The 19500-nt window shown below is 47.9% G+C and overlaps 1 protein-coding gene across 1 annotated transcript; it reads right to left on the bottom strand.

Annotated features, from left to right (window-relative positions):
- Nucleotides 1-7709: 7709 nt before the first annotated feature.
- On the bottom strand, nucleotides 7710-13040 carry LOC140388418 (platelet glycoprotein IX-like). Its single transcript, XM_072472557.1, has 2 exons — nucleotides 12799-13040; nucleotides 7710-9462 (listed from the first exon to the last, which is right to left on the bottom strand). Exon 2 carries the CDS (start codon nucleotides 9454-9456, stop codon nucleotides 8860-8862), a length of 597 nt encoding a protein of 198 aa, XP_072328658.1. The 5' UTR covers nucleotides 9457-9462; nucleotides 12799-13040; the 3' UTR covers nucleotides 7710-8859.
- Nucleotides 13041-19500: the final 6460 nt, after the last annotated feature.

Here is a 19500-nt window from a genome sequence, read left to right as displayed (position 1 = left end):
CCCCATCAACTCCACCAACTCCTTAGCGAAGTACTCTGTTGGCCTTGGGCCCTCTGTCCCTTCGGGCAAGCCCACAATTCTCAGATTGTGCTGCCTCGAGCGGTTCTCCAAGTCCTCGAGCTTTGCCTTGAGTCATCTGTTGACTTCCACCACCCTCCGCAGCTCGTCCCCCATCGAAGTGAACTGGTCGCTGTGCTGCGACACGGCCTCCTCCACTTCCTTCATCTTCTCGCCTTGCTCTCTCACCTCGGTCAATGTCTTTGCCACAGCTACCCTCACCGGGGTGATTGCCTCCTCCACCAATGACTTCAATGCGACCGCCATCTCCTTCCTCAAAGCCTCCATGTGCCTCGCAAACTGCTTTTCCAGCACCACCGCCATCACCTCGGTCATCTTCTCCACCATAAGTAGTGCGGCCCCACCATGCAGTCTGGCATCCGCCATCTTGTCAGCACTTTTGCTGGTCCTCTCATTCAACGGCGAGCCCACGTTTCCTCCCTTCCTCAACGCTGCTTTTCGCATCCTATAACAACTTATTATTTTTTCACCCTTCTTTCCTTCTTCAATCTTTTTTTATAGAAAGACAAAAAATTTCTTCCTTCAAAAAAAGAAAAAAAAACTTTCACCAAGTTTCTTTAAAACATCTTTATCTTCTTTTTTGTATTCCTCCAGAATTCCTCCGGGACCGGACTTCAGTCTTCTTACAACATTCTAGGTGGGAGCCACCCGATGTGGGTCATCTCACTTACATCGCGCCCTGGCTTCGGGCCTGCCGTCTCGACCTCAGTTTGGCCCCGTCCCCGCTGCTTTGACCTCTGCGCGCGCTGGGCCCGACGCCTCAGCACCAGCAACCCGACACCCGCACGGGGTTCCTCGCCGGTTTTCGAACCGGCCCCGCTTGATGCCCGGGACGGCCCCAAAGGCCGACAATAATCGGGGGTGGGGGGGGAGAGAGAAGAATTGGGGAAACCCCCGAAAGCGCCGCAAATAGTGGCCACAGGCGGGAGCTCCTGTCGATGCGGCGACCGTTCGCAAACGCCACCAGAAGACCGACATCATGGGATTCTAACAGGCTGTTTCATTAGTTGCCTATCCGTCATGGGCAGAGTCAACTGGACGCCATTGAGGTTTGTCTATGGCAGGCTCTGGGCTCCAGCTATTATGCATACACATTTCCTCTCGATCCCCTGCACCCACCCTTTAATACTTGATACATGGGTTTGCACCCCTCTCCTTGAAGTGTTGTAAGGTTCAACTAATGAAACTAAAGTAATCAAATGAAGGGACAAATCAAAAGAAGCCACTTCTTAAAAGGGCACTGCCCAAACAAAAACAAAGAGCAAAGGAAACTTTAAAACTCAAATCAAAATGAGATTAAAAGCATTGATAAAGCAGCGAGCCCTTTGGTGCCCACTGGGCACAGAATGCTGTAATGGTGCCAGTGGGCACTGCATGCTCCCTCTCTAGGGACACCTGGCCATGAATGAAGCCACGGAAGAGAGGTAGACAGTTGGGCTGGACGACCCCTTGATCACCTGCTGCCTGGACCTGTTAACGGCAAGTTTTGCCAGGCCCAGGAGCAGGTTCACAAGGAGGTCCTCCTCCTTCCCCGCCCCTCTCCGCACTGGGTGCCCGTAGATCAGGAGCATGACCCATCTCCTTGAGAATGTGGGAAGCTGACAGGGTGGCGTGGTGGCACAGTGGTTAGCACTGCTGCCTCACGGCGCCAAGGGCCCGATTTTATCCAGGCCCCCGGTCACTGTCCGTGTGGAGTTTGCACATTCTCCCCTTGTCTGTGTGGGTCTCACCCCCACAACCCTAAAGATGTGCAGGGTAGGTGGATTGGCCACGCTAAATTGCCCCTTAATTGGAAAAATTAAATAAATAAATAAAATAGAGAATGTGGGCAGCTAACATTCTTAAGGCTTAACCCATGATGACCAATTAATTTGGCAAGCATGGCTCTCAGGAATGTTAGAGACCACAATTACTCTCTGTAGCTGAGATAGGCAGCACTAACAGGCACCGTTCCTAATCAGTCTGTGTCATCCTGAGATCTCAATGCTATCATGCTTAGCAGCCACTGCATTATCTCTAAATGCTTGCAACCCCCACCCCAAACTGGTGACTGTCCTGTCTTCCTTTTCAGGGTCTCATCCAACCAGCCTCTTCCTCTTGCCTTCTTCAGTCTCATCACACCCTTCCCCCCACCTCATGAGTCCTGGGCTTACAAATATCCCATACCCCCACGGCACTAACAGCTGTAAGCTAAACCCTCATTTTCACTTCCTCATCACACAGGCAGAAGTCTCATTCTGGGATGTGCACAGTTAATAAAACAGCCAGGCTCCAAAATCCTTCAGGGCTGTGAACACTTTCTAAAATAGTCAGGCTGAAGGCTTCACAAGCACAAACCGTGACCCCCTATCCCAGAGGAGGACCGCAACCAGCCCCCTTCTCACCCCCTGCCCCCAACCCCCTTGAATACCCCCCTCCCCTGTGCAATGTATTCAAATGTTTGTTGTTATAAGGCTTTATTTAGTTGAAGGAAGGTAAATGTAGTAAATTGGTTTCTATGAATGAGAGCATATTTTCATCATAGTGAAGTGGACATAGTCGGAACTCTCCAATATAGCGAGAGATCGGGAAACCATTTAACAATGGCGTCCTGATCTCCGAGGCTCACAAAAGAATCTCCAACCTCCCCCCGGAACGCAAGCCCGGTTGCAACTTGGAGGTTCCCGGGGGTCCCGCCCCACTCCCCGCCTTCCCTTCCCCCTCCCCTCCAACCCCATCCCAATCACACATATGCACAAAGAATGCCAGCTTGGCACCTTGGTAGTGCCAACCTGGCACCCTGATAGTGCCCTTGCCAGCTGGCAGTGCCACCTGGGCACATTGGCAGTGCCAGGATGGCACATCGGTGGCACAGCCAGTGTACCCAGGTTGGACCAGCAGTGCCAGGGCAACACCCTGCCCAAAGGGAATGTAACTGGGGGCCTATCATCAGTTCTTCAAAGTCCTGTTGCCTTGCTTGCTCGCAGCTAGAAAATTGAGGAATCTCTCCTCCTGAATTTGCACCAAAAGCACGGACATGATGGGGGCTTGACGTCAGTGGATGTGCCAGGCGTGTGACCTATTCTCTGCCACTGCTTCTGGCCGGAAGACTGCATTATTCCATTTAAAAGCTGGTCATAGCTGATATTCTCAATTTAAAAGGTGGTCGCGGCCGTTGGGTGCTTCTCCCACGATTACGAACGCCATGACTGATTGCCCCGTTACTCTCCCAACACCCGTCCACGACCCATCCACGGGTTCTGACCCGCAGTTTGAAAATCCCTGTTCATGGGTTTGGAATGTGCTATCTAAGGAGCCTCTGACCTGGTCTTGTACCACAGTATTTGTATAGCTGCTTCAGTTCAGTTTCTGGTCAATGGTAACCCCCAGGATGTTGATAGTGGAAGATTCAGCAATGGTAATGCCGTTGAATGTCAAGGGGTGATGGTTAGATTCTCTCATTGATTGGCATTTGTGTGGCGCAAATGTTACTTTTCACTTGTCAACTGGAGCCTGGATATCATCCAAAACCTGCTAAATGTGGACATGGATTGCTTCTGTGTCTGAGGAGTCATGAATGGTGCTGGTTGACTTATGACCCCTTTCCTGCTTCACTAGTTTTACCTGCAGTCTTTCACTCGATCACAATGTAATTTTAATGGCCTTATGGGCAGCTTATGCGTCGTGGACATTCCACTCAGTAAAACTTGGTGGACAGTAGGAAGAGGCCCTGGATCCTGGAGCAGCAAGATTGCTCCAGTTCTGTGCTCATGAAGAGCAACATGAGCTGCTGCTGACCCACTCACCTATTTCTGCGATTGCACTGCTGTTCCTGGACTTAACAATCTGGTAGCTGGGCCGGCCTCTAGGTTGCTGAATATTACACCACTCCAGGGCCGCTGAGCTGCAAGGGGAAAATCAGGTGCTTTGGTGTATGCTCAAATGTGTCAGGCCTTTCACTCATTGTCAGCCTATTCCTCGATTTGAGGACATCGACTCACCCTTCACACCACCCTCACCCCCACACTCACCCTCACACCCACCCTCACACCCACACCACCCTCACCCTCACCTCCACATGACCCTCACCCCCACTCAACCCTCACCTTCACCCCCAACCCCCCACTCCTGCCCGACCCCCCCCCCCCCTCTCCCCCCCCCCCCCCCCCCCCCGGCCGGTGGTCTAACATGCGGCTGGTGTTGTGTCTTGCAGGACCAGCTGATGATGGGGTGGGTCCATCTGGCCTCCCGCTGCTCCCAGCCAGTGTCACAGATGGAGCACCCCCGTGTGCCAAGCAGTGATGAGAAGAGCAGCATGGACGGCAGCCCTCGACAAGAGACCCAAGACACGAGTCTGGGGACGACACAGATTTCCCATCACAGCTGTCTCTAACACCCTCCACCATCCCAGAGACCTCACCTCGGTTGTGCATTTTATGGAAGAGGCTCCTGGGACACCCTCTGGTGCGAACCACACAGCTGCTCTGGTACATTAGGTGGAGGTAGAAACACCCGAGAGGCCTAACAGTTGGAGGGTGGGCCGACCCCAGGTTCTAACTGCCATCCAGACGGGTTTCGGGCTTCAGGAACGGATAGTCCCATCGATTGTGGAGATGCAGTCTCAGAGCCAGGGACTACATGAGGGGTTGTCGGTGAGCATCCAGTACCTGCAACTGCATTTGGGAGAGTCCAACCGCATGAAGGAACAGGAAGTGGTGCCGACCAGGCCAACACTGCACAGGTGGCGTCCGCGTTGGAGGCATTGGGGGGCAAGGGTTTTGGCTATGGATCAGTGTGTCCAAGGCCTGGGGCATTCTGTGCAGGCACTGGTCTTGGAGTTGTCAGTGAGGGGGGGGGGGGGTTCTTCTTTATTTAGGGGGTCTCTGTGGGGATCTTTATTTAGGGGGACTCCATTAACGGGGTCTCTGGTGGGGTCTCCTTATTTAGGGGGTCTCGGGGGGTCCCTTTATTTAAGGGATCTCTGGGGATTTCTTTAATTAGGGGGTCTCTGTGGGGGTCTCTTTATTTAAGGGGTCTGCGATGGGGGGGGGGTGTCTGGTGTGGAAGGGTGGGCATGTCTTGCATTGTGAGGTAGAGGGTGGACCTCCGATAGACTTTGGGGGGAACTCCCTTACAGAGTTACCCCCTTGGCCCTCCGCGAGATCCACCGCGTCTGGGCCACGTTTGCCAGGACCAGTAGTAATTCTCTCCCACGTGATTCCCGGCCCAGAGGACTAGAGAATCATGCAGGTCCGGAGAATGTGGAGTCCGGCCAGCTAAGTGGATGGAAATGTGCCCTAATGACCCATTTGCATCCTCCCGCTGGCTCGGACCTGGATCCCGACACCAGCAAGGCACCAGAGCATCAGAACAGATTGGCTCCAATCCCGTTTTCTCCCTGAAGCTAGATTCTCCACCTCATCGGTAACTCTGCTACCGATGGTGCGAGGCGGAGAATTCAGCCCAATGTGTGTAGAAATGTCCTTGAGAGGGGAAAGGATAGAATCCATTTGATTAGAGTTGAGAAGCAAGAACTACACTACTGAGAGTATTCCATAGGTCTGTAAATAGTGAAAGCGACCTCGAATAAATCTGCAGGGAAATCAATCAGCTGTGCAAGAACTAGAGGGTTGTGATAGCCAGCCGAATTTAATGATTGTGGTGAGGGTGGGGGTAGGTATCACCCACCGGTTGGAGCACATTATTATGAAGTAATCAGGCACTTACCTGGGCAACATCAGGCTGAATTAAGCCTCCAGTGGGGTGGAAATCCCACTGCTAAGAGCTGCTGATTGATCAGAGGCCAAAAGTCTCCAGTAGCAGCTGTGTCACTGGGAGTGGTGCCGACTGCTGGTATTAGACTCGAGCCTCCAGAAGGGCTCCTCAGAAAGAGGTGAGTATGGGGTTATGGAGAGGAGATTGGCAACAAGAGGGCGGAGGGTCATGGGCAGGGGACAGGCTTTCAGTGGGACCCTCTCCTTCCTGATGCTGGGTCCCTCGATTGGGCACAGAGTGATCTGACTGATACGGCACTGGCAAACCTGACCGGCGGTGGTGGATTGAGGTCTTTAAGTATCCCTTAAGTTTTCAAAAAGGCCACCCTCCTTCCTTCCTGCCTGGAGCTTTCAGGGTGAGACAGGAATGTGGTAGGTTATTAACCCCTCATCCTTCCGCATAATTAATCAACCCCCTCACCGCTGAACTCATTTTAGGAAGGGCATTAAATTCTGCACACTTGGGGAATTTAATTGCCCAAATAATGACTTGGATAATGTTAGAGTAAAGTAAAAGGAGGAGAGGAAGTTCTGAAATGCATTCAGGAGAACTTCAAAGTATACATAACGAGGCATGTCTGAGAGCCCAGACAATTATTTAAATACAGGAACATCTGCTCCCCAGAGGAAACATTGTTAACTCATGAGCCAGGCTCTCTGATCACTGTTGTCAATTTCACAATGTTTGTTGACATAAGTAAGTGTTTGTGGTTTATGGGTTTTGAAACTTCTACGGGTCTGGATGATATTGTGCTTCAGACCTTTCTTTCCAAGCAGAGCGGAACGTGATTAAAATATTACATTTTTCCAAAGTTGTTTTGTACACATCCCACTTTACATTGTGATTAACATTGGTTGTAGAAAGGGTGCAGGGCATAGAAGTACCAGAGCATGGCATAAGGGACATGTGGGGACATAGGGGATTTGTGGAAGTGCAGTTTCCGTCATAGGGGACATGCGCGGACTTATGTGAGTGTCCTTGAGGAGATACAGAGGGGATTTAGCAAATTGGTTCCAGGGATGAAGGATTTTAGCTTCAACATTCTGTTGGAGAAGCTGAGATTGTTCTTCTTGGAGCAAAGGAGATTGAGGGGAGATTTGATAGAGATGTACAAGATTATGATAGGTTTAGATAAGGTAGACAAAGAAAAGCTATTCCCATTATCTGATAGTACAAGGAGTAGGGGACACAGATTTAAGATTTTGGATAAATGCTGCAAGTGGAATATGATGAAGAACTTTTTTACACAGCAAGTGGTAATGACCTGAGACTCACTGCCTTCAATGGTGATAGAAGCATAGAAGATCCATGATTCCAGAAAGAAATTTGCAGTGCTATGGTCATACAGTGGGGGAACGGGACTGACTGAATTGCTCTACAGAGATCTGACATGGACTTTATGGGCTGAATGGACTCCTTTTTGTGCTGTAATGACTCTATGGGCAAGATCTTCTGGATTTTCATGCCAGTGGAATCATCTGGTCCCACCAAGGGCGCACCGCTGCCACAGGTTTCCCAGCGGCGTGGGGTGGATTCAATGGGAAATTCCATTGACAGTGGCAGCGGGACCTTCCTGTCGCTGAAAAACACGGAGCAGGAAGGTCAGAGATCCTCGCCCTCTGACTTTATGACTCTTGGTCTGGACAGGCAGCGCTGAAACCACATCATCAGTTATGTGCCTGAAAAAAGGCTCTAAACAAACTTCCACCTCACTGACTACAATAAATTTAATGAAGAGATTTACTGTATCATTACAAAGCAATCTTTTCCCAAGTGACAACATGAGCCATCATTTTATTGCTCAAATAAAATATGCAAACTAATAGTTAACAGAGCGAGAAACATCCTCTTGTTTACAAATAACAGACACTCAGAAGTACTTTGAAGCATTTATTTCTTCACAGTTGCAATACAATTGTGAGTTTCTATCAACATGAGAAGCACCGCGATCTTATAGTTTTTAAAAAAACTGCAAATTCTGATATTTGGCAGGAAAAATGTACAACAATGTTTGTAAATGGGGGGGGGGGTGGAACACTGAATATTTGCTTGACGCTCATCATTTTCCTTCTTTTCAGTCCAACTCTGTCACATACTGTTCTCTGAACAGGAGGCGGAACATAGACAACCAACTCCAAGTGGCATGAATGTGAATGGGTACTGGGCCACGCCAATTTGGGAATGCAATTTTAAATATAATAAGATGAATTTTAACACAGAGAAAAATGATGATTGATAAAGAATATGGTTTGGGTCATTTAAATTGTGACAGGCTTGATTTTGAAGCAGAAAGCAGTTTATTTAACACAGTCTGTGACCACAGAAGCTGAGGGCTTGAGTGCTGTTAGGTGAATTGGACATTCTGAATTAATTAATTAATGTGATTTTGTAGCAATAGCGATCTGGATTAATAATAATAACAATCTTTATTGTCACAAGTAGGCTTACATTAACACTACAATGAAGTTACTATGAAAAGCCCCTAGTCGCCACATTCCGGCGCCTGTTCGGGTACACAGAGGGAGAATTCAGAATGTCCAAAGTACCTAACAGCACATCATTCGGGACATGTGGGAGGAAACCGGAGCACCCAGAGGAAATGCACGCAGACGTGAGGGTCCTGGCGCTGTGTAGCCATAATGCTAACCACTATGCTACCGTGCTGCCCACGGATTAGCAAAAGCAATTAATATTGTGCCAATTAATTATTTATTAGCCGTGCTGTCAAGCAGAAGCCGAAAATGAATATATTGGAGGGTAATGTTGACATTGTGCAATATTGTAATACAAGTGACAGCAACTCTGCCACCCATTTTACAACTCTCCAGACTTTTAATTTCAATCAATTTCAGAATTACCTCTGCCATTATTGCAAAAACGCTCCAACCGTTTAAGTGTCAGCAAACCCGTACTAAAACTCCTGGATGTAGGGGAGCCTTTCTGTAGCAGGGCTGCTTTACAGAGAATTTTAGGGAGAACATTGATGAGAATGCACTATAAGTCACATCTGTTTCCTCCAAGATTTTTCTATTGGCTTTTTAATCTGCTTCTGGGGCTTTCTTGCAGAAAGTAAGAACCTGTTGTAAAAATCCAGAAGTTCAAGTGCTTTGCAATGTGAACTGTGCACAACAACAAAATAAGAACAAGCAAAAATGCAGCAACCAGACAAATATCTCTGTAAAAAAATGTTTTACACTGGAATAATTCATGTCTGGGACAGGCGGCGAACTCATTCCCTGTTAGGTTTAACAACTGCTTACCATTAAGTAGATCAGGAGCCGAACAATAAACTGATGTATTTGATTTGAATTGTTGGTCTTCTAGCCAATGTTTGAGATATGCAAGATGGCAGTCACAGTTCCACGAGTTGCCGGAAAGATCGACCTTCTTCAGTTTCTGGAGCTTGTCAAACATGCCTGGAGCGACTGTGGTTAAATGGTTGTTCTGTAGGTGGAGTTCAACTGTGCTTTCAGGGAGAACAGGAACTTCCTTCAGTTGCACTGAGCTGCAGTCAACTTTGAGGTCCAGGACACCGAGTGCTGTGCATTTGCAGGATGTTGGGCACAACTTGACACTTGATAAATTGAGCATAAATAGTAATGCTAATCCAGCAGAGGTCAACATCTTGAGCTGTGGTAAAATTAACAGTTATAAAATAGCAAATTAAAAGACATCAAAATGAGTTGATCGGCATTTATTTTTTTCTCCATTTTTCTGGCTTCCCTTCTATGCCTGAAGATTCTGACTCCCTGTCTGGGTCATAGTACCATGAGGAGCAGTAATCATAGCTCTTGTGTGAACCCAGAATATTATCATCCCCACAGAGGTAGATTGAAGAGGCAGCAAAATTGAAACTAATGCCTCGGACCAGCTCCCTGCCACCTTCCCGCCTTCAGATGATCTTGCAACAGGCGGGGTTAATATGATAGCAGCGGGTAGCCATTTAGGCTAATTAAGGGACTAACTGGGGGTAAGTCCCAGATGCCACTGGGATTTTCTCGATGTTGGATTGGTCCCCAGCTGAGGCTGGGCTCTGGCAGGTATCTGAAGGCATCTTCTTGAAGGCAAGTTGGGGCTCATTAATGCCTCCCTCTCATTGCCCCCAACACGAAGCCACTGGGACGGAAAGAGCTCTGACACAGCCACAAACAATGGTGTGAAGGGGATTCCCTTGCACAGCAGTCGACTAACAGCTGTGGCCATTCTTTATTTTTAAATTTTCAGAAGGCTTTAGAGAGAGCACCCTCACATTTAGGTGCCCCCCCCCCTTGCAGTGCCCAACCTGCCCCAGCTGCGCCCATCCCTACGAATGGGACTGCCAGCCTTGCAGATCTTGAGGTTCTCTCATTGGGCATCCCACCTAAGGAGCCTACCTGCTATCCATAATTGAATGATAAACATGGAGGTGGCACCTTAATTCCCTGTTCCTATAAGATACATAGATACTTAGAAGATAGGAGCAGGAGGAGGCCTTTTGGCCCTTCGAGCCTGCTCCGCCATTTATCACGAGCATGGCTGATCATCCAACTCAATAGCCTAATCCTGCTTTCTCCCCATAACCTTTGATCCCATTCATCCCAAGTGCTATATCTAGCCGCCTCTTGAATATATTCAATGTTTTAGCATCTTCCACGATGACGAATTCCACAGGCTCACCACTCTTTGGGTGAAGAAATGTCTCCTCATCTCTGTCAGAAATGGTTTACCCTGAATCCTCAGACTATGACCATTGGTTCTGGACTCACCCACCATTGGGAACATCTTCCCTGCATCTACCCTGTCTAGTCCTGTTATAATTTTATAAGTCTCTATGAGATCCCCCCTCATTCTTCTGACCTCCAGTGAGAACAATCCTAACCTAGCCAATCTCCCCTCATATGACAGTCTCGCCATCCCTAGAATCAGTCTGGTAAACCTTCACTGCACTCCCTTGAGAGCAAGAACGTCCTTCCTCAGAAAAGGAGAACAAAACTGCAGACAATACTCCAAGCATAGCCTTATCAAGGCCCTGTATAACTGCAACAACACATCACTGCTCCTGTACTCGAAACCTCTCACATTGAAGGCCAAGATATGGCCAGCTGACTCTAATAAAGTCAGGAACTGTTTTTGGTCCCGTTGGAAAAACAATTTCAAAACTGGTAAGAATACGGCCCCGAGTATCTGTAAGTTATGAGACTTCAGGGGACCTCAAGGTGCACAAACACATATTCAGCGAAACAGCAATCCATGTTAAGTAATGGGTTAAGAGTTAAGTAATGCATTAAGAGACATTGCAATTAGTTGTCTCATTTATGTTAAGTATCCAATGATTGACACTGATATGTAAAGGGGCTTCAGGTGGCCTTTGTGGCAGGTGATGTGTAATTAGAGTTTTGTGCAGAGTCTGTTGTAAGAAATAAAAGTGTGTTGGTGAAAAAGGAACAGAATTTTGACTCTTCATACCACAGCATCTAATACGTCTAACAATCCAGAGTAGGAGCTCGTTCTGATTTTTCCCATCTATAAGTCAGATTGTTGAAACCAGTTTTAAAATAAAAAAAAAAAATTTAGAGTACCCAATTATTTTTTTCCAATTAAGGAGCAATTCAGTGTGGCCAATTCACCTACCTTGCACATCTTTGGGTTTGGGGTGAGACCCACGCAGACACGGGGAGAATGTGCAAACTCCACACAGGCAGTGACCCAGAACCGGGATCGAACCTGGGACCTCGGTGCCGTGAGGTAGCAATGCTAACCACTGTGCCACCGTGCTGCCCTACAATTAACCTTTCTAATAACTGATGTCTAAAATTATTCCCCTGTCTCCTAACTATTTGTCAACCATCAAAACGTGGTCCCAATTCAGTGCAATATTTTAATTTTTTTCCCGAATTTCCTTACTTACAGTGAGCTGGAGATTATGCTGTTGCAAGGGGTTTGCTAGTATTAGAAATTTGCAAAGGGGTGCACATCTCTGCTGAAAAGATTTAGGTAAAGGTTAGCAAATGCTCTGTTCAGAGATCTACCAGAATAACCTCAAACTTTACTTCTCACTCAAGTTAGATTGGTAAATATCGACAGTGTACTATCAAGATAACAAGGTGGTGAACTGGGCTGACAAAGTGGGTGATGCAAGTGATGAGGTTGAGATGGATAAGTATATCAGTGAGCTGCCTGTTGCATCTTATAGTTCTCCTAATTGTTGGATATGAGGCCCAACTCCAAACATTGAGTGCTCCTTGGGCACAGGAATTGAAACCTGCATCCCACACTCACCTAGCCAGCCCTGAATTTCTAGGCTGCAATTTTCTAGCAGTTCAAGCTACTCATTCTTATTTCCCCTCAGTAATAAAGACATGCTCTCAAGTCACCGAGGACCTGAGTTTGATCCCAGCCCCGGGTCATTGTCTGTATGGAGTTTGCACAGTCTCCCTGTGTCTGCATGGGTCTCACCCCACAACCCAAAATGATGTGCAGGGTAGGTGGATTGGCCATGCTAAATTGCCCCTTAATTGGAAAAAAGAATTGGGTATTCTAAATTAAAAGAATAAAAATTAAAAAAATAAAGACATGCTGCGGGATTCTCCGCACGTTCCCATTGGCCAGTTGCGGGAACGAAGAATCCTGCTGTCGCCGTGCTGGAAAATGGGGCTGACGGGACGGAGGATTCCGCCCATGAAATTTCATAGCTTCGGTGGGTTATAATAACCACCTAATATCAGTCGAACTTCAAATGAAAGAGTCTCGCTTGATCTAAATTTGAACAATGCTAAACCATAAATTACATTCCCAAAGTTGCCATTTGGAAGTGACGTTTTCTCCAGGGTACAAACACGAGACAGTTAAGTATATATGACTTGAAACGTTAACTCTGTCTCTCTCGACCCACAGATGCTTCCAGACCTGCTGAGTTTTTCAAGCACTTTCTGTTTCAGATTTCCTGCATCCACAATATTTTGCTTTTACGTAAATTAATCTGCCTACCTTTATATCTTAGATGATCCAGCAAAGTAGTCGAATGATTTTTCTGCATGCTTCAGAAATAAGAGAGACACATCTCCCCAGCAGTTGGGACCTGGTTCCCAGTGAGAGGTTCAGGTCAGCCTGGAGTAGTAGATTTAATTAGTTGTCCTCAGTCATGTGTCTACGTGACCAGCTCCAAGTAGCTACGGCTTGCTTCAATCGGCAGTCGCGTGACAAATAATTTTTATTCACCAATATGATCAGGCAGCTGCAGTAATCTGACATGCGGTTAGGCTGCAGCTGTACCATGTGATGGAGGGGAAACCAAATGTTTTAAGAAGATAAGAGTCACTTGAGTACGAAGCTCAACCGCTGCCTCGCTTTAAGAAATAGCTTGAACTCCTTTTACATTGACTTGTCAGGGTTAAAGTTTGAAAGCCAATATCTGTTTGTATTTATGTCATTGTTAGAAAAACAAATAATATATATTCTTTAAAGTGCGCACAGTGTGAGATGGCCAGGTATACTGCGTGTATGGTACACATGTAAAGTTGTGGAACAGATGTTTAAAATAAACTAGACCAGGAGACATAAGCCAATCCAACTTTGATACAGGAATAGAAAGACAGAGGATTCTTCGGTGAAAAGAAAGTGTCACGCTTCACGGAGAAATCAACTTTTAAAATCAACGGGGGGATTTTCTGGCGGGATCTTCTAGTCTCACTGATGGCAAATCCCTGGCGCGAGTTTCCCAGCAGCGTGGGGGTGGATTCAATGGGAAATCCCATTGAAAGCAGCTGGACCAGAAGATCCCACCGCCAGACAAAGGCAGGCCACCTCCCACCACCGGGGGCTGGTGTGGAAAATCTCTCTCCCCCCCCCCTCCTCCAACACATTCAAAAATATTTTACAAGCCCTTCTTTTTATATATTTTCTCCCTCTCAAGTTAACCCTTGTCCACATGTTATCCCGTGCAGTTGGCATGGCTTTATGCTGTTAATCACATTGGCACGTAACTCCTTCAGAATGGCAATCTCAGTCAGAGTGCCACTCTTGCCAGACTTACCCACGCTGGAATTCTGGAAGCCCCTGTCTCGTCAAACCTTCCTCACCCAGGCTGGATGAGACAGGAGCAGCGAAACGTGTCCCCAGCGGCATCGTCGTGGAGTAACTGGGTGGCAAGCTTTTTAAAAAAAAATTGTGTAGTAATTCACCTACCTTGCACATCTTTGGGTTTGGGGTGAGACCCATGCAGACACGGGGAGAATGTGCAAACTCCACACGGACAGTGACCCAGGGCTGGGATCAAATCTGGGACCTCGGCGCCGTGAGGCAGCAGTGCTATCCACTACGCCACCATGCTGCCCTCTTGAAACCAATTATACCCCCACTGTTGCTTCTGCAGATGAGATTAGGTAAACCAACATAAAATCAGTCTGCTTAACTCGGCGATACTGACATTACCACTAAGTCATGATTACAGCACTAAAGGGCATTCTGCCTATATTAGTGGGAAGAAACAAATGTTGCCTTAGGATTTAAGGATCTTGAAGTGATTACTTATCAAGGTGGAACAGAACCATTATCCTGCAAATTATTATTTGAGTGCTATTTGGGGTTACCAAAAGGGTTTAACTTACTCACAATTTTTCTGTCTTCAGTCTATTAGCTCAAGATGGATTAGATCTCCTGAACAACAGGCCAGACAACATAAAGGCAACCTATTTGATCAACTATAAAGTGGAATCAGGAGACAGCTAATCACCTGAAATAATATTGGAGGCTTCATGTTCATAAAGAAATGGTGTAGAACGGGACAGTCCAGAGTCAACAAAAACAATCTTGCAGAACAGGGACTGAAAACCGTACAGCAAGAACCCAGACAAAGGGAACAGACAATTTAGGAGTCAGTTCCCTTTTCAAAACTGTCAAAACAAATCTGCAAATGTTGCATGTGAGCAGTTAGCTCAAAGTAGGCTTTAAAGTTGATCAAATTGGCCACCAAAATCTTAGATGAGCCTGGATGACATTCAAGAAATAAATGGCAACATGGTGTAGTTTCTCTTGACTCTGGCAAAGTTGCTAGGAATTGGGTCACACTCTTACATTGATCAGTGGCTGGATATTGCATCCACGGTTTTCTTGATACATTTGTGCGTCAAATACTGCCAATATCATACGGATATTGTCATGCGTGGAGTTCTGCATGAAAGGAGGTGGCATAAACCTGACAATTTCTGACCTGCTACATGCATGCACATGCTGCTCCTGACATTGACAAGTGCTGAACCTGGTGAGGAACGCCTGTTGTGTGGTGAATTGGTGCGACAATATGCCACATTACTGTCAGCCCTTTACTGCTCTTGTTACTTCTCCTCTGCCAAGTCCAGTCAGTGTGAGAGGACCATTGCATGGAGATCTACCAAAAGCTCAGAATGTTGAAAGCACACTTGAAGCAACTAACCTTTAAATTCAGTCTTCCGCTTTCTCATCGCAGGTTCTCTAGAAACGCTTGCTACGTATATGCGGGTAAATTCCTATCACTTATGTTACGACAGCAATATGGGGACATTTCTTTTTTCAGTGTCCTGTCTGGATTGATTGCCCTAATGCACCTTCACAGGCACTAGCCAGGTTAAATGTAATCTCTTACCTCACTGTGCAGCACCTTTCTTGTTTGACTTGATGGTCCAAGAAAGTCTCAGATCTGAGCAACAAGTCAATAAAAACACACAAAAGGTCTGGATGTCAGAGTGAGTAAACCAAACATTTATCTTTCTTCTAAAAACTGTGACGGAAGTGAGTTTGTAAACTTTTGCATATCATCTAAGGTCATATTTCCTGTCTCTTACTAAAATATTATCTTTTTCAAAGTTTTACTATCTCTTAGAATATTATTCTGAGAAATTTTATTTTCAAAGAAGCAGGCTAAAGGCAGTTGATGCTTAACATATATGCTTGCTATGCTGCCTGGCCCCTTTGACATTCAAAGGCATTACCATTGCTGAATCCCCCACTATCAGCATCCTATAGGTTACCATTGACCAGAAACTGAACTGGACTAGCCATATAAAAACTGTGGCTGCAAGAGCAGGTCAGAGTTAGGGTTGGGATTTTCTGTGAAACCTGCCGTGTGTTTTTTGGCAGCGGAGGTGCCCCGCCAGCGGGATCTTCTGGTCCTGCGATTGCCAACAGGATTTCCCATTGAATGCACCCCTTGTCGCCGGGAAACCCAATGCGGGGGGGTGCCGTTGGTGGGACGAGAGGATTCCACTGCCGTGAACAACTGATAACTTCCGGCCTAGGAATCCTGTGAGTAAATAATTTGCCTCTTGACTCCCCAAAACCTGTCCACAATCCACAAGGCACAAGTCAGGAGTGTGATGAAACACTCTCCACTTGCCTGGATGAGTGCAGCTCCAATGACACTCAGGGCAAAGCAGCCCACTTAATTGGCATCCCATCCACAAACATTCACTTCCTCCACCACCAACACACAGTGGCGGCAGTGTGTACGATCGACATAATGCACAACGAAAATTCACCAAGGCTCCTTAGGAGCACCTTCCAAACACTACCATCTAGAAGGACAAGGAGGCAGCCGATACGTGGGAACACCACCACCTGGATGTTCCCCTCCAAGTCACACGCCACTGTCATGTGAGAGGGTGTGTATATAAATATCTGTAGTGAGAGTACATTTAAGAAATGGGTGTTTATAAATGGGTGTGTATATAAATATTTGTAGAGAGACTTCCGGGTGCGGCGATGACCAGCTGAGTCGCACGTTTCGGCAGCTCCCTGTGAAACGGACTTTTGGGCTCTTGATAGGAGCCCCAACGGCAATTTTAACGGCTGAAAACACCGTGCGGTAAACCAGAAGGGTGTTCCCCCTGGACACGGATGGAAAAAGGAGAGGAAAGTGGCCGGATTGCAGCGGATCCTTCGGAACAACGGCAAGGAAGGCAAGCAGAAACCAAGATGGCGTCGGAAGGTGGCAGTTTCATATGGGGCCCTGAACAACAAGAGTTTTTGAAACGCTGCGTGGAGGAGATAAAAAAGGAAATGAAGAAAGAGTTGTTGGCCCCGATATTACAGGCGATTGAAGGGCTGAAAGAGGAACAAAAGACCCAGGAGCAGGAGCTTCGGGTCGTGAAGGCGAAAGCAGCAGAGAATGAAAACGATATACAGGGCCTGGTGGTGAAGTCGGAGATACAGGAGGCACACCAGAAACGATCTGTGGAGAGGTTGGAGGCACTGGAAAATAACGCAAGGAGGAACAACTTGAGGATTCTTGGCCTTCCTGAAGGTGTGGAGGGGGCGGACGTCGGGGCATATGTGAGCACGATGCTGCACTCGTTAATGGGAGTGGAGGCCCCGACGGGTCCGTTGGAGGTGGAGGGAGCATACCGAGTTATGGTGCGAGGATCGAGAGCAGGAGAAGCTCCCAGAGCCATAGTGGTGAGATTTCTCCGTTTTAAGGATAGAGAAATGGTCCTTAGATGGGCGAAGAAAACTCGGTGTAGTAAATGGGAGAACGCGGTGATCCGCGTCTATCAAGATTGGAGTGCGGAGGTGGCGAGAAGGAGGGCGAGCTTTAATCGGGCCAAAGCGGTACTTCACAAAAAAAAGATAAAGTTTGGAATGCTGCAACCGGCAAAACTGTGGGTCACATATCAAGGGAGGCACCACTACTTTGAGACGGCGGATGAAGCGTGGACTTTTATTGTAGAAGAAAAATTGGAATGATTGGACTACGAAAATGAACGTTTGGACAAAGTGGTGGGACGAGTGGGGGGGGGGGGGCGAAGAGGGATTGTATGATTAATCCTGCGGTATGGTAACTTTTCTTTCTCCCACAGGTGGTGATGGGGGGAGGTGGGGAGGGAGAGGAGATGGGGCGTTGGCCATGGGAGGCGGGGCCGAGGGAGAGGCGCGGGCTTGGTTCCCGCGCTATGATAATTATGGCGGGAATAGAGAAGCAGGAAGGAGGGGGCGCCGCACGGGGCGAGCCGTGATCACGGGGGGAAGCCGAGGTCAGCCAGAGTTTGCTGACTTCTGGGAGCAACATGGGGGGAGTAATTACGCTAGCGGGGGGTCTAGCGGGGGGGGGGGGGAGGGGGGAATTTCTGGGTTGCTGCTGCTGGGGAAAGGGGGGAGTGGGTACGGGAAAGGATGGGCGGGGGGGCACCGTCTGGGAGAAATACAGCTGCGTGGGAACTGGGCGAGAAGCTGGAAAAAGATGATGGCTAACCGGCAAGGGGGGGGGGGTGGGAAGCCCCCCAACTCGGCTGATCACGTGGAACGTGAGGGGGCTTAACGGGCCGATAAAGAGGGCACGAGTACTCGCACACCTTAAGAAACTTAAAGCAGATGTGGCCATGTTACAGGAAACGCACCTGAAACTGATAGATCAGGTTAGGTTGCGCAAAGGATGGGTAGGGCAGGTGTTCCATTCGGGGCTGGATGCGAAAAACAGGGGGGTGGCTATATTAGTGGGGAAGCGGGTAATGTTCGAGGCAAAGACTATAGTGGCGGATAACGGGGGCAGATACGTGATGGTGAGTGGCAAATTACAGGGAGAGATGGTGGTGTTGGTAAACGTGTATGCCCCGAATTGGGACGATGCCAATTTTATGAGGCGAATGCTAGGACGCATCCCAGACCTAGAGACCGGAAAGCTGATAATGGGGGGAGACTTTAACACGGTGTTGGAACCAAGGCTGGATAGGTCGAAGTCCAGGACTGGTAGGAGGCCGGCAGCAGCCAAGGTGCTTAAGGATTTTATGGAGCAGATGGGAGGGGTGGACCCGTGGAGATTCAGTAGACCTAGGAGTAAGGAGTTCTCGTTTTTCTCCTATGTCCATAAAGTCTATTCACGCATAGACTTTTTTGTGTTGGGTAGGGCATTGATCCCGAGGGTGAGGGGAACGGAATATACGGCTATAGCCATTTCGGATCATGCCCCACACTGGGTAGACTTGGAGATAGGGGAGGAAACAAGAGGGCGCCCACCCTGGAGAATGGACATGGGACTAATGGCGGATGAGGGGGTGTGCTTAAGGGTGAGGGGATGCATTGAAAAGTACTTGGAACTCAATGACAATGGGGAGGTTCAGGTGGGAGTGGTCTGGGAGGCGTTGAAGGCGGTGGTTAGGGGGGAGCTGATATCAATAAGGACACATAAAGGGGAGCAGGAGAGTATGGAACGGGAGCGGTTGTTGCAAGAACTTTTGAGGGTGGACAGACAGTATGCGGAAGCACCGGAGGAGGGACTGTATAGGGAAAGGCAAAGGCTGCATGTGGAATTTGACTTGCTGACCACAGGCACTGCAGAGGCACAATGGAGGAAGGCGCAGGGTGTACAGTATGAATATGGAGAGAAGGCGAGCAGATTGCTGGCACACCAATTGAGGAAAAGGGGAGCAGCGAGGGAAATAGGGGGGGTGAGAGACGAAGATGGAGAGACGGAGCGGGGAGCGGAGAGAGTGAATGAAGTGTTTAAGACATTTTATAAAAAATTGTATGAAGCTCAACCCCCGGATGGGAGGGAGAGAATGATGGAATTTTTGGATCGGCTGGAAATTCCCAAGGTGGAAGAGCAGGAAAGGATGGGATTGGGAGCACAGATCACGGTAGAAGAAGTGGTGAAAGGAATTAGGAACATGCAGACGGGAAAGGCCCCGGGACCGGACGGATTCCCAGTTGAATTTTACAGAAAAT

The sequence above is a fragment of the Scyliorhinus torazame genome, chromosome 13, assembly GCF_047496885.1.
Source record: "Scyliorhinus torazame isolate Kashiwa2021f chromosome 13, sScyTor2.1, whole genome shotgun sequence".
NCBI lineage: Eukaryota > Metazoa > Chordata > Chondrichthyes > Carcharhiniformes > Scyliorhinidae > Scyliorhinus > Scyliorhinus torazame.
Note: the sequence above shows the minus strand (reverse complement) of the source record. Positions and strands in the feature narration are given on the sequence as shown.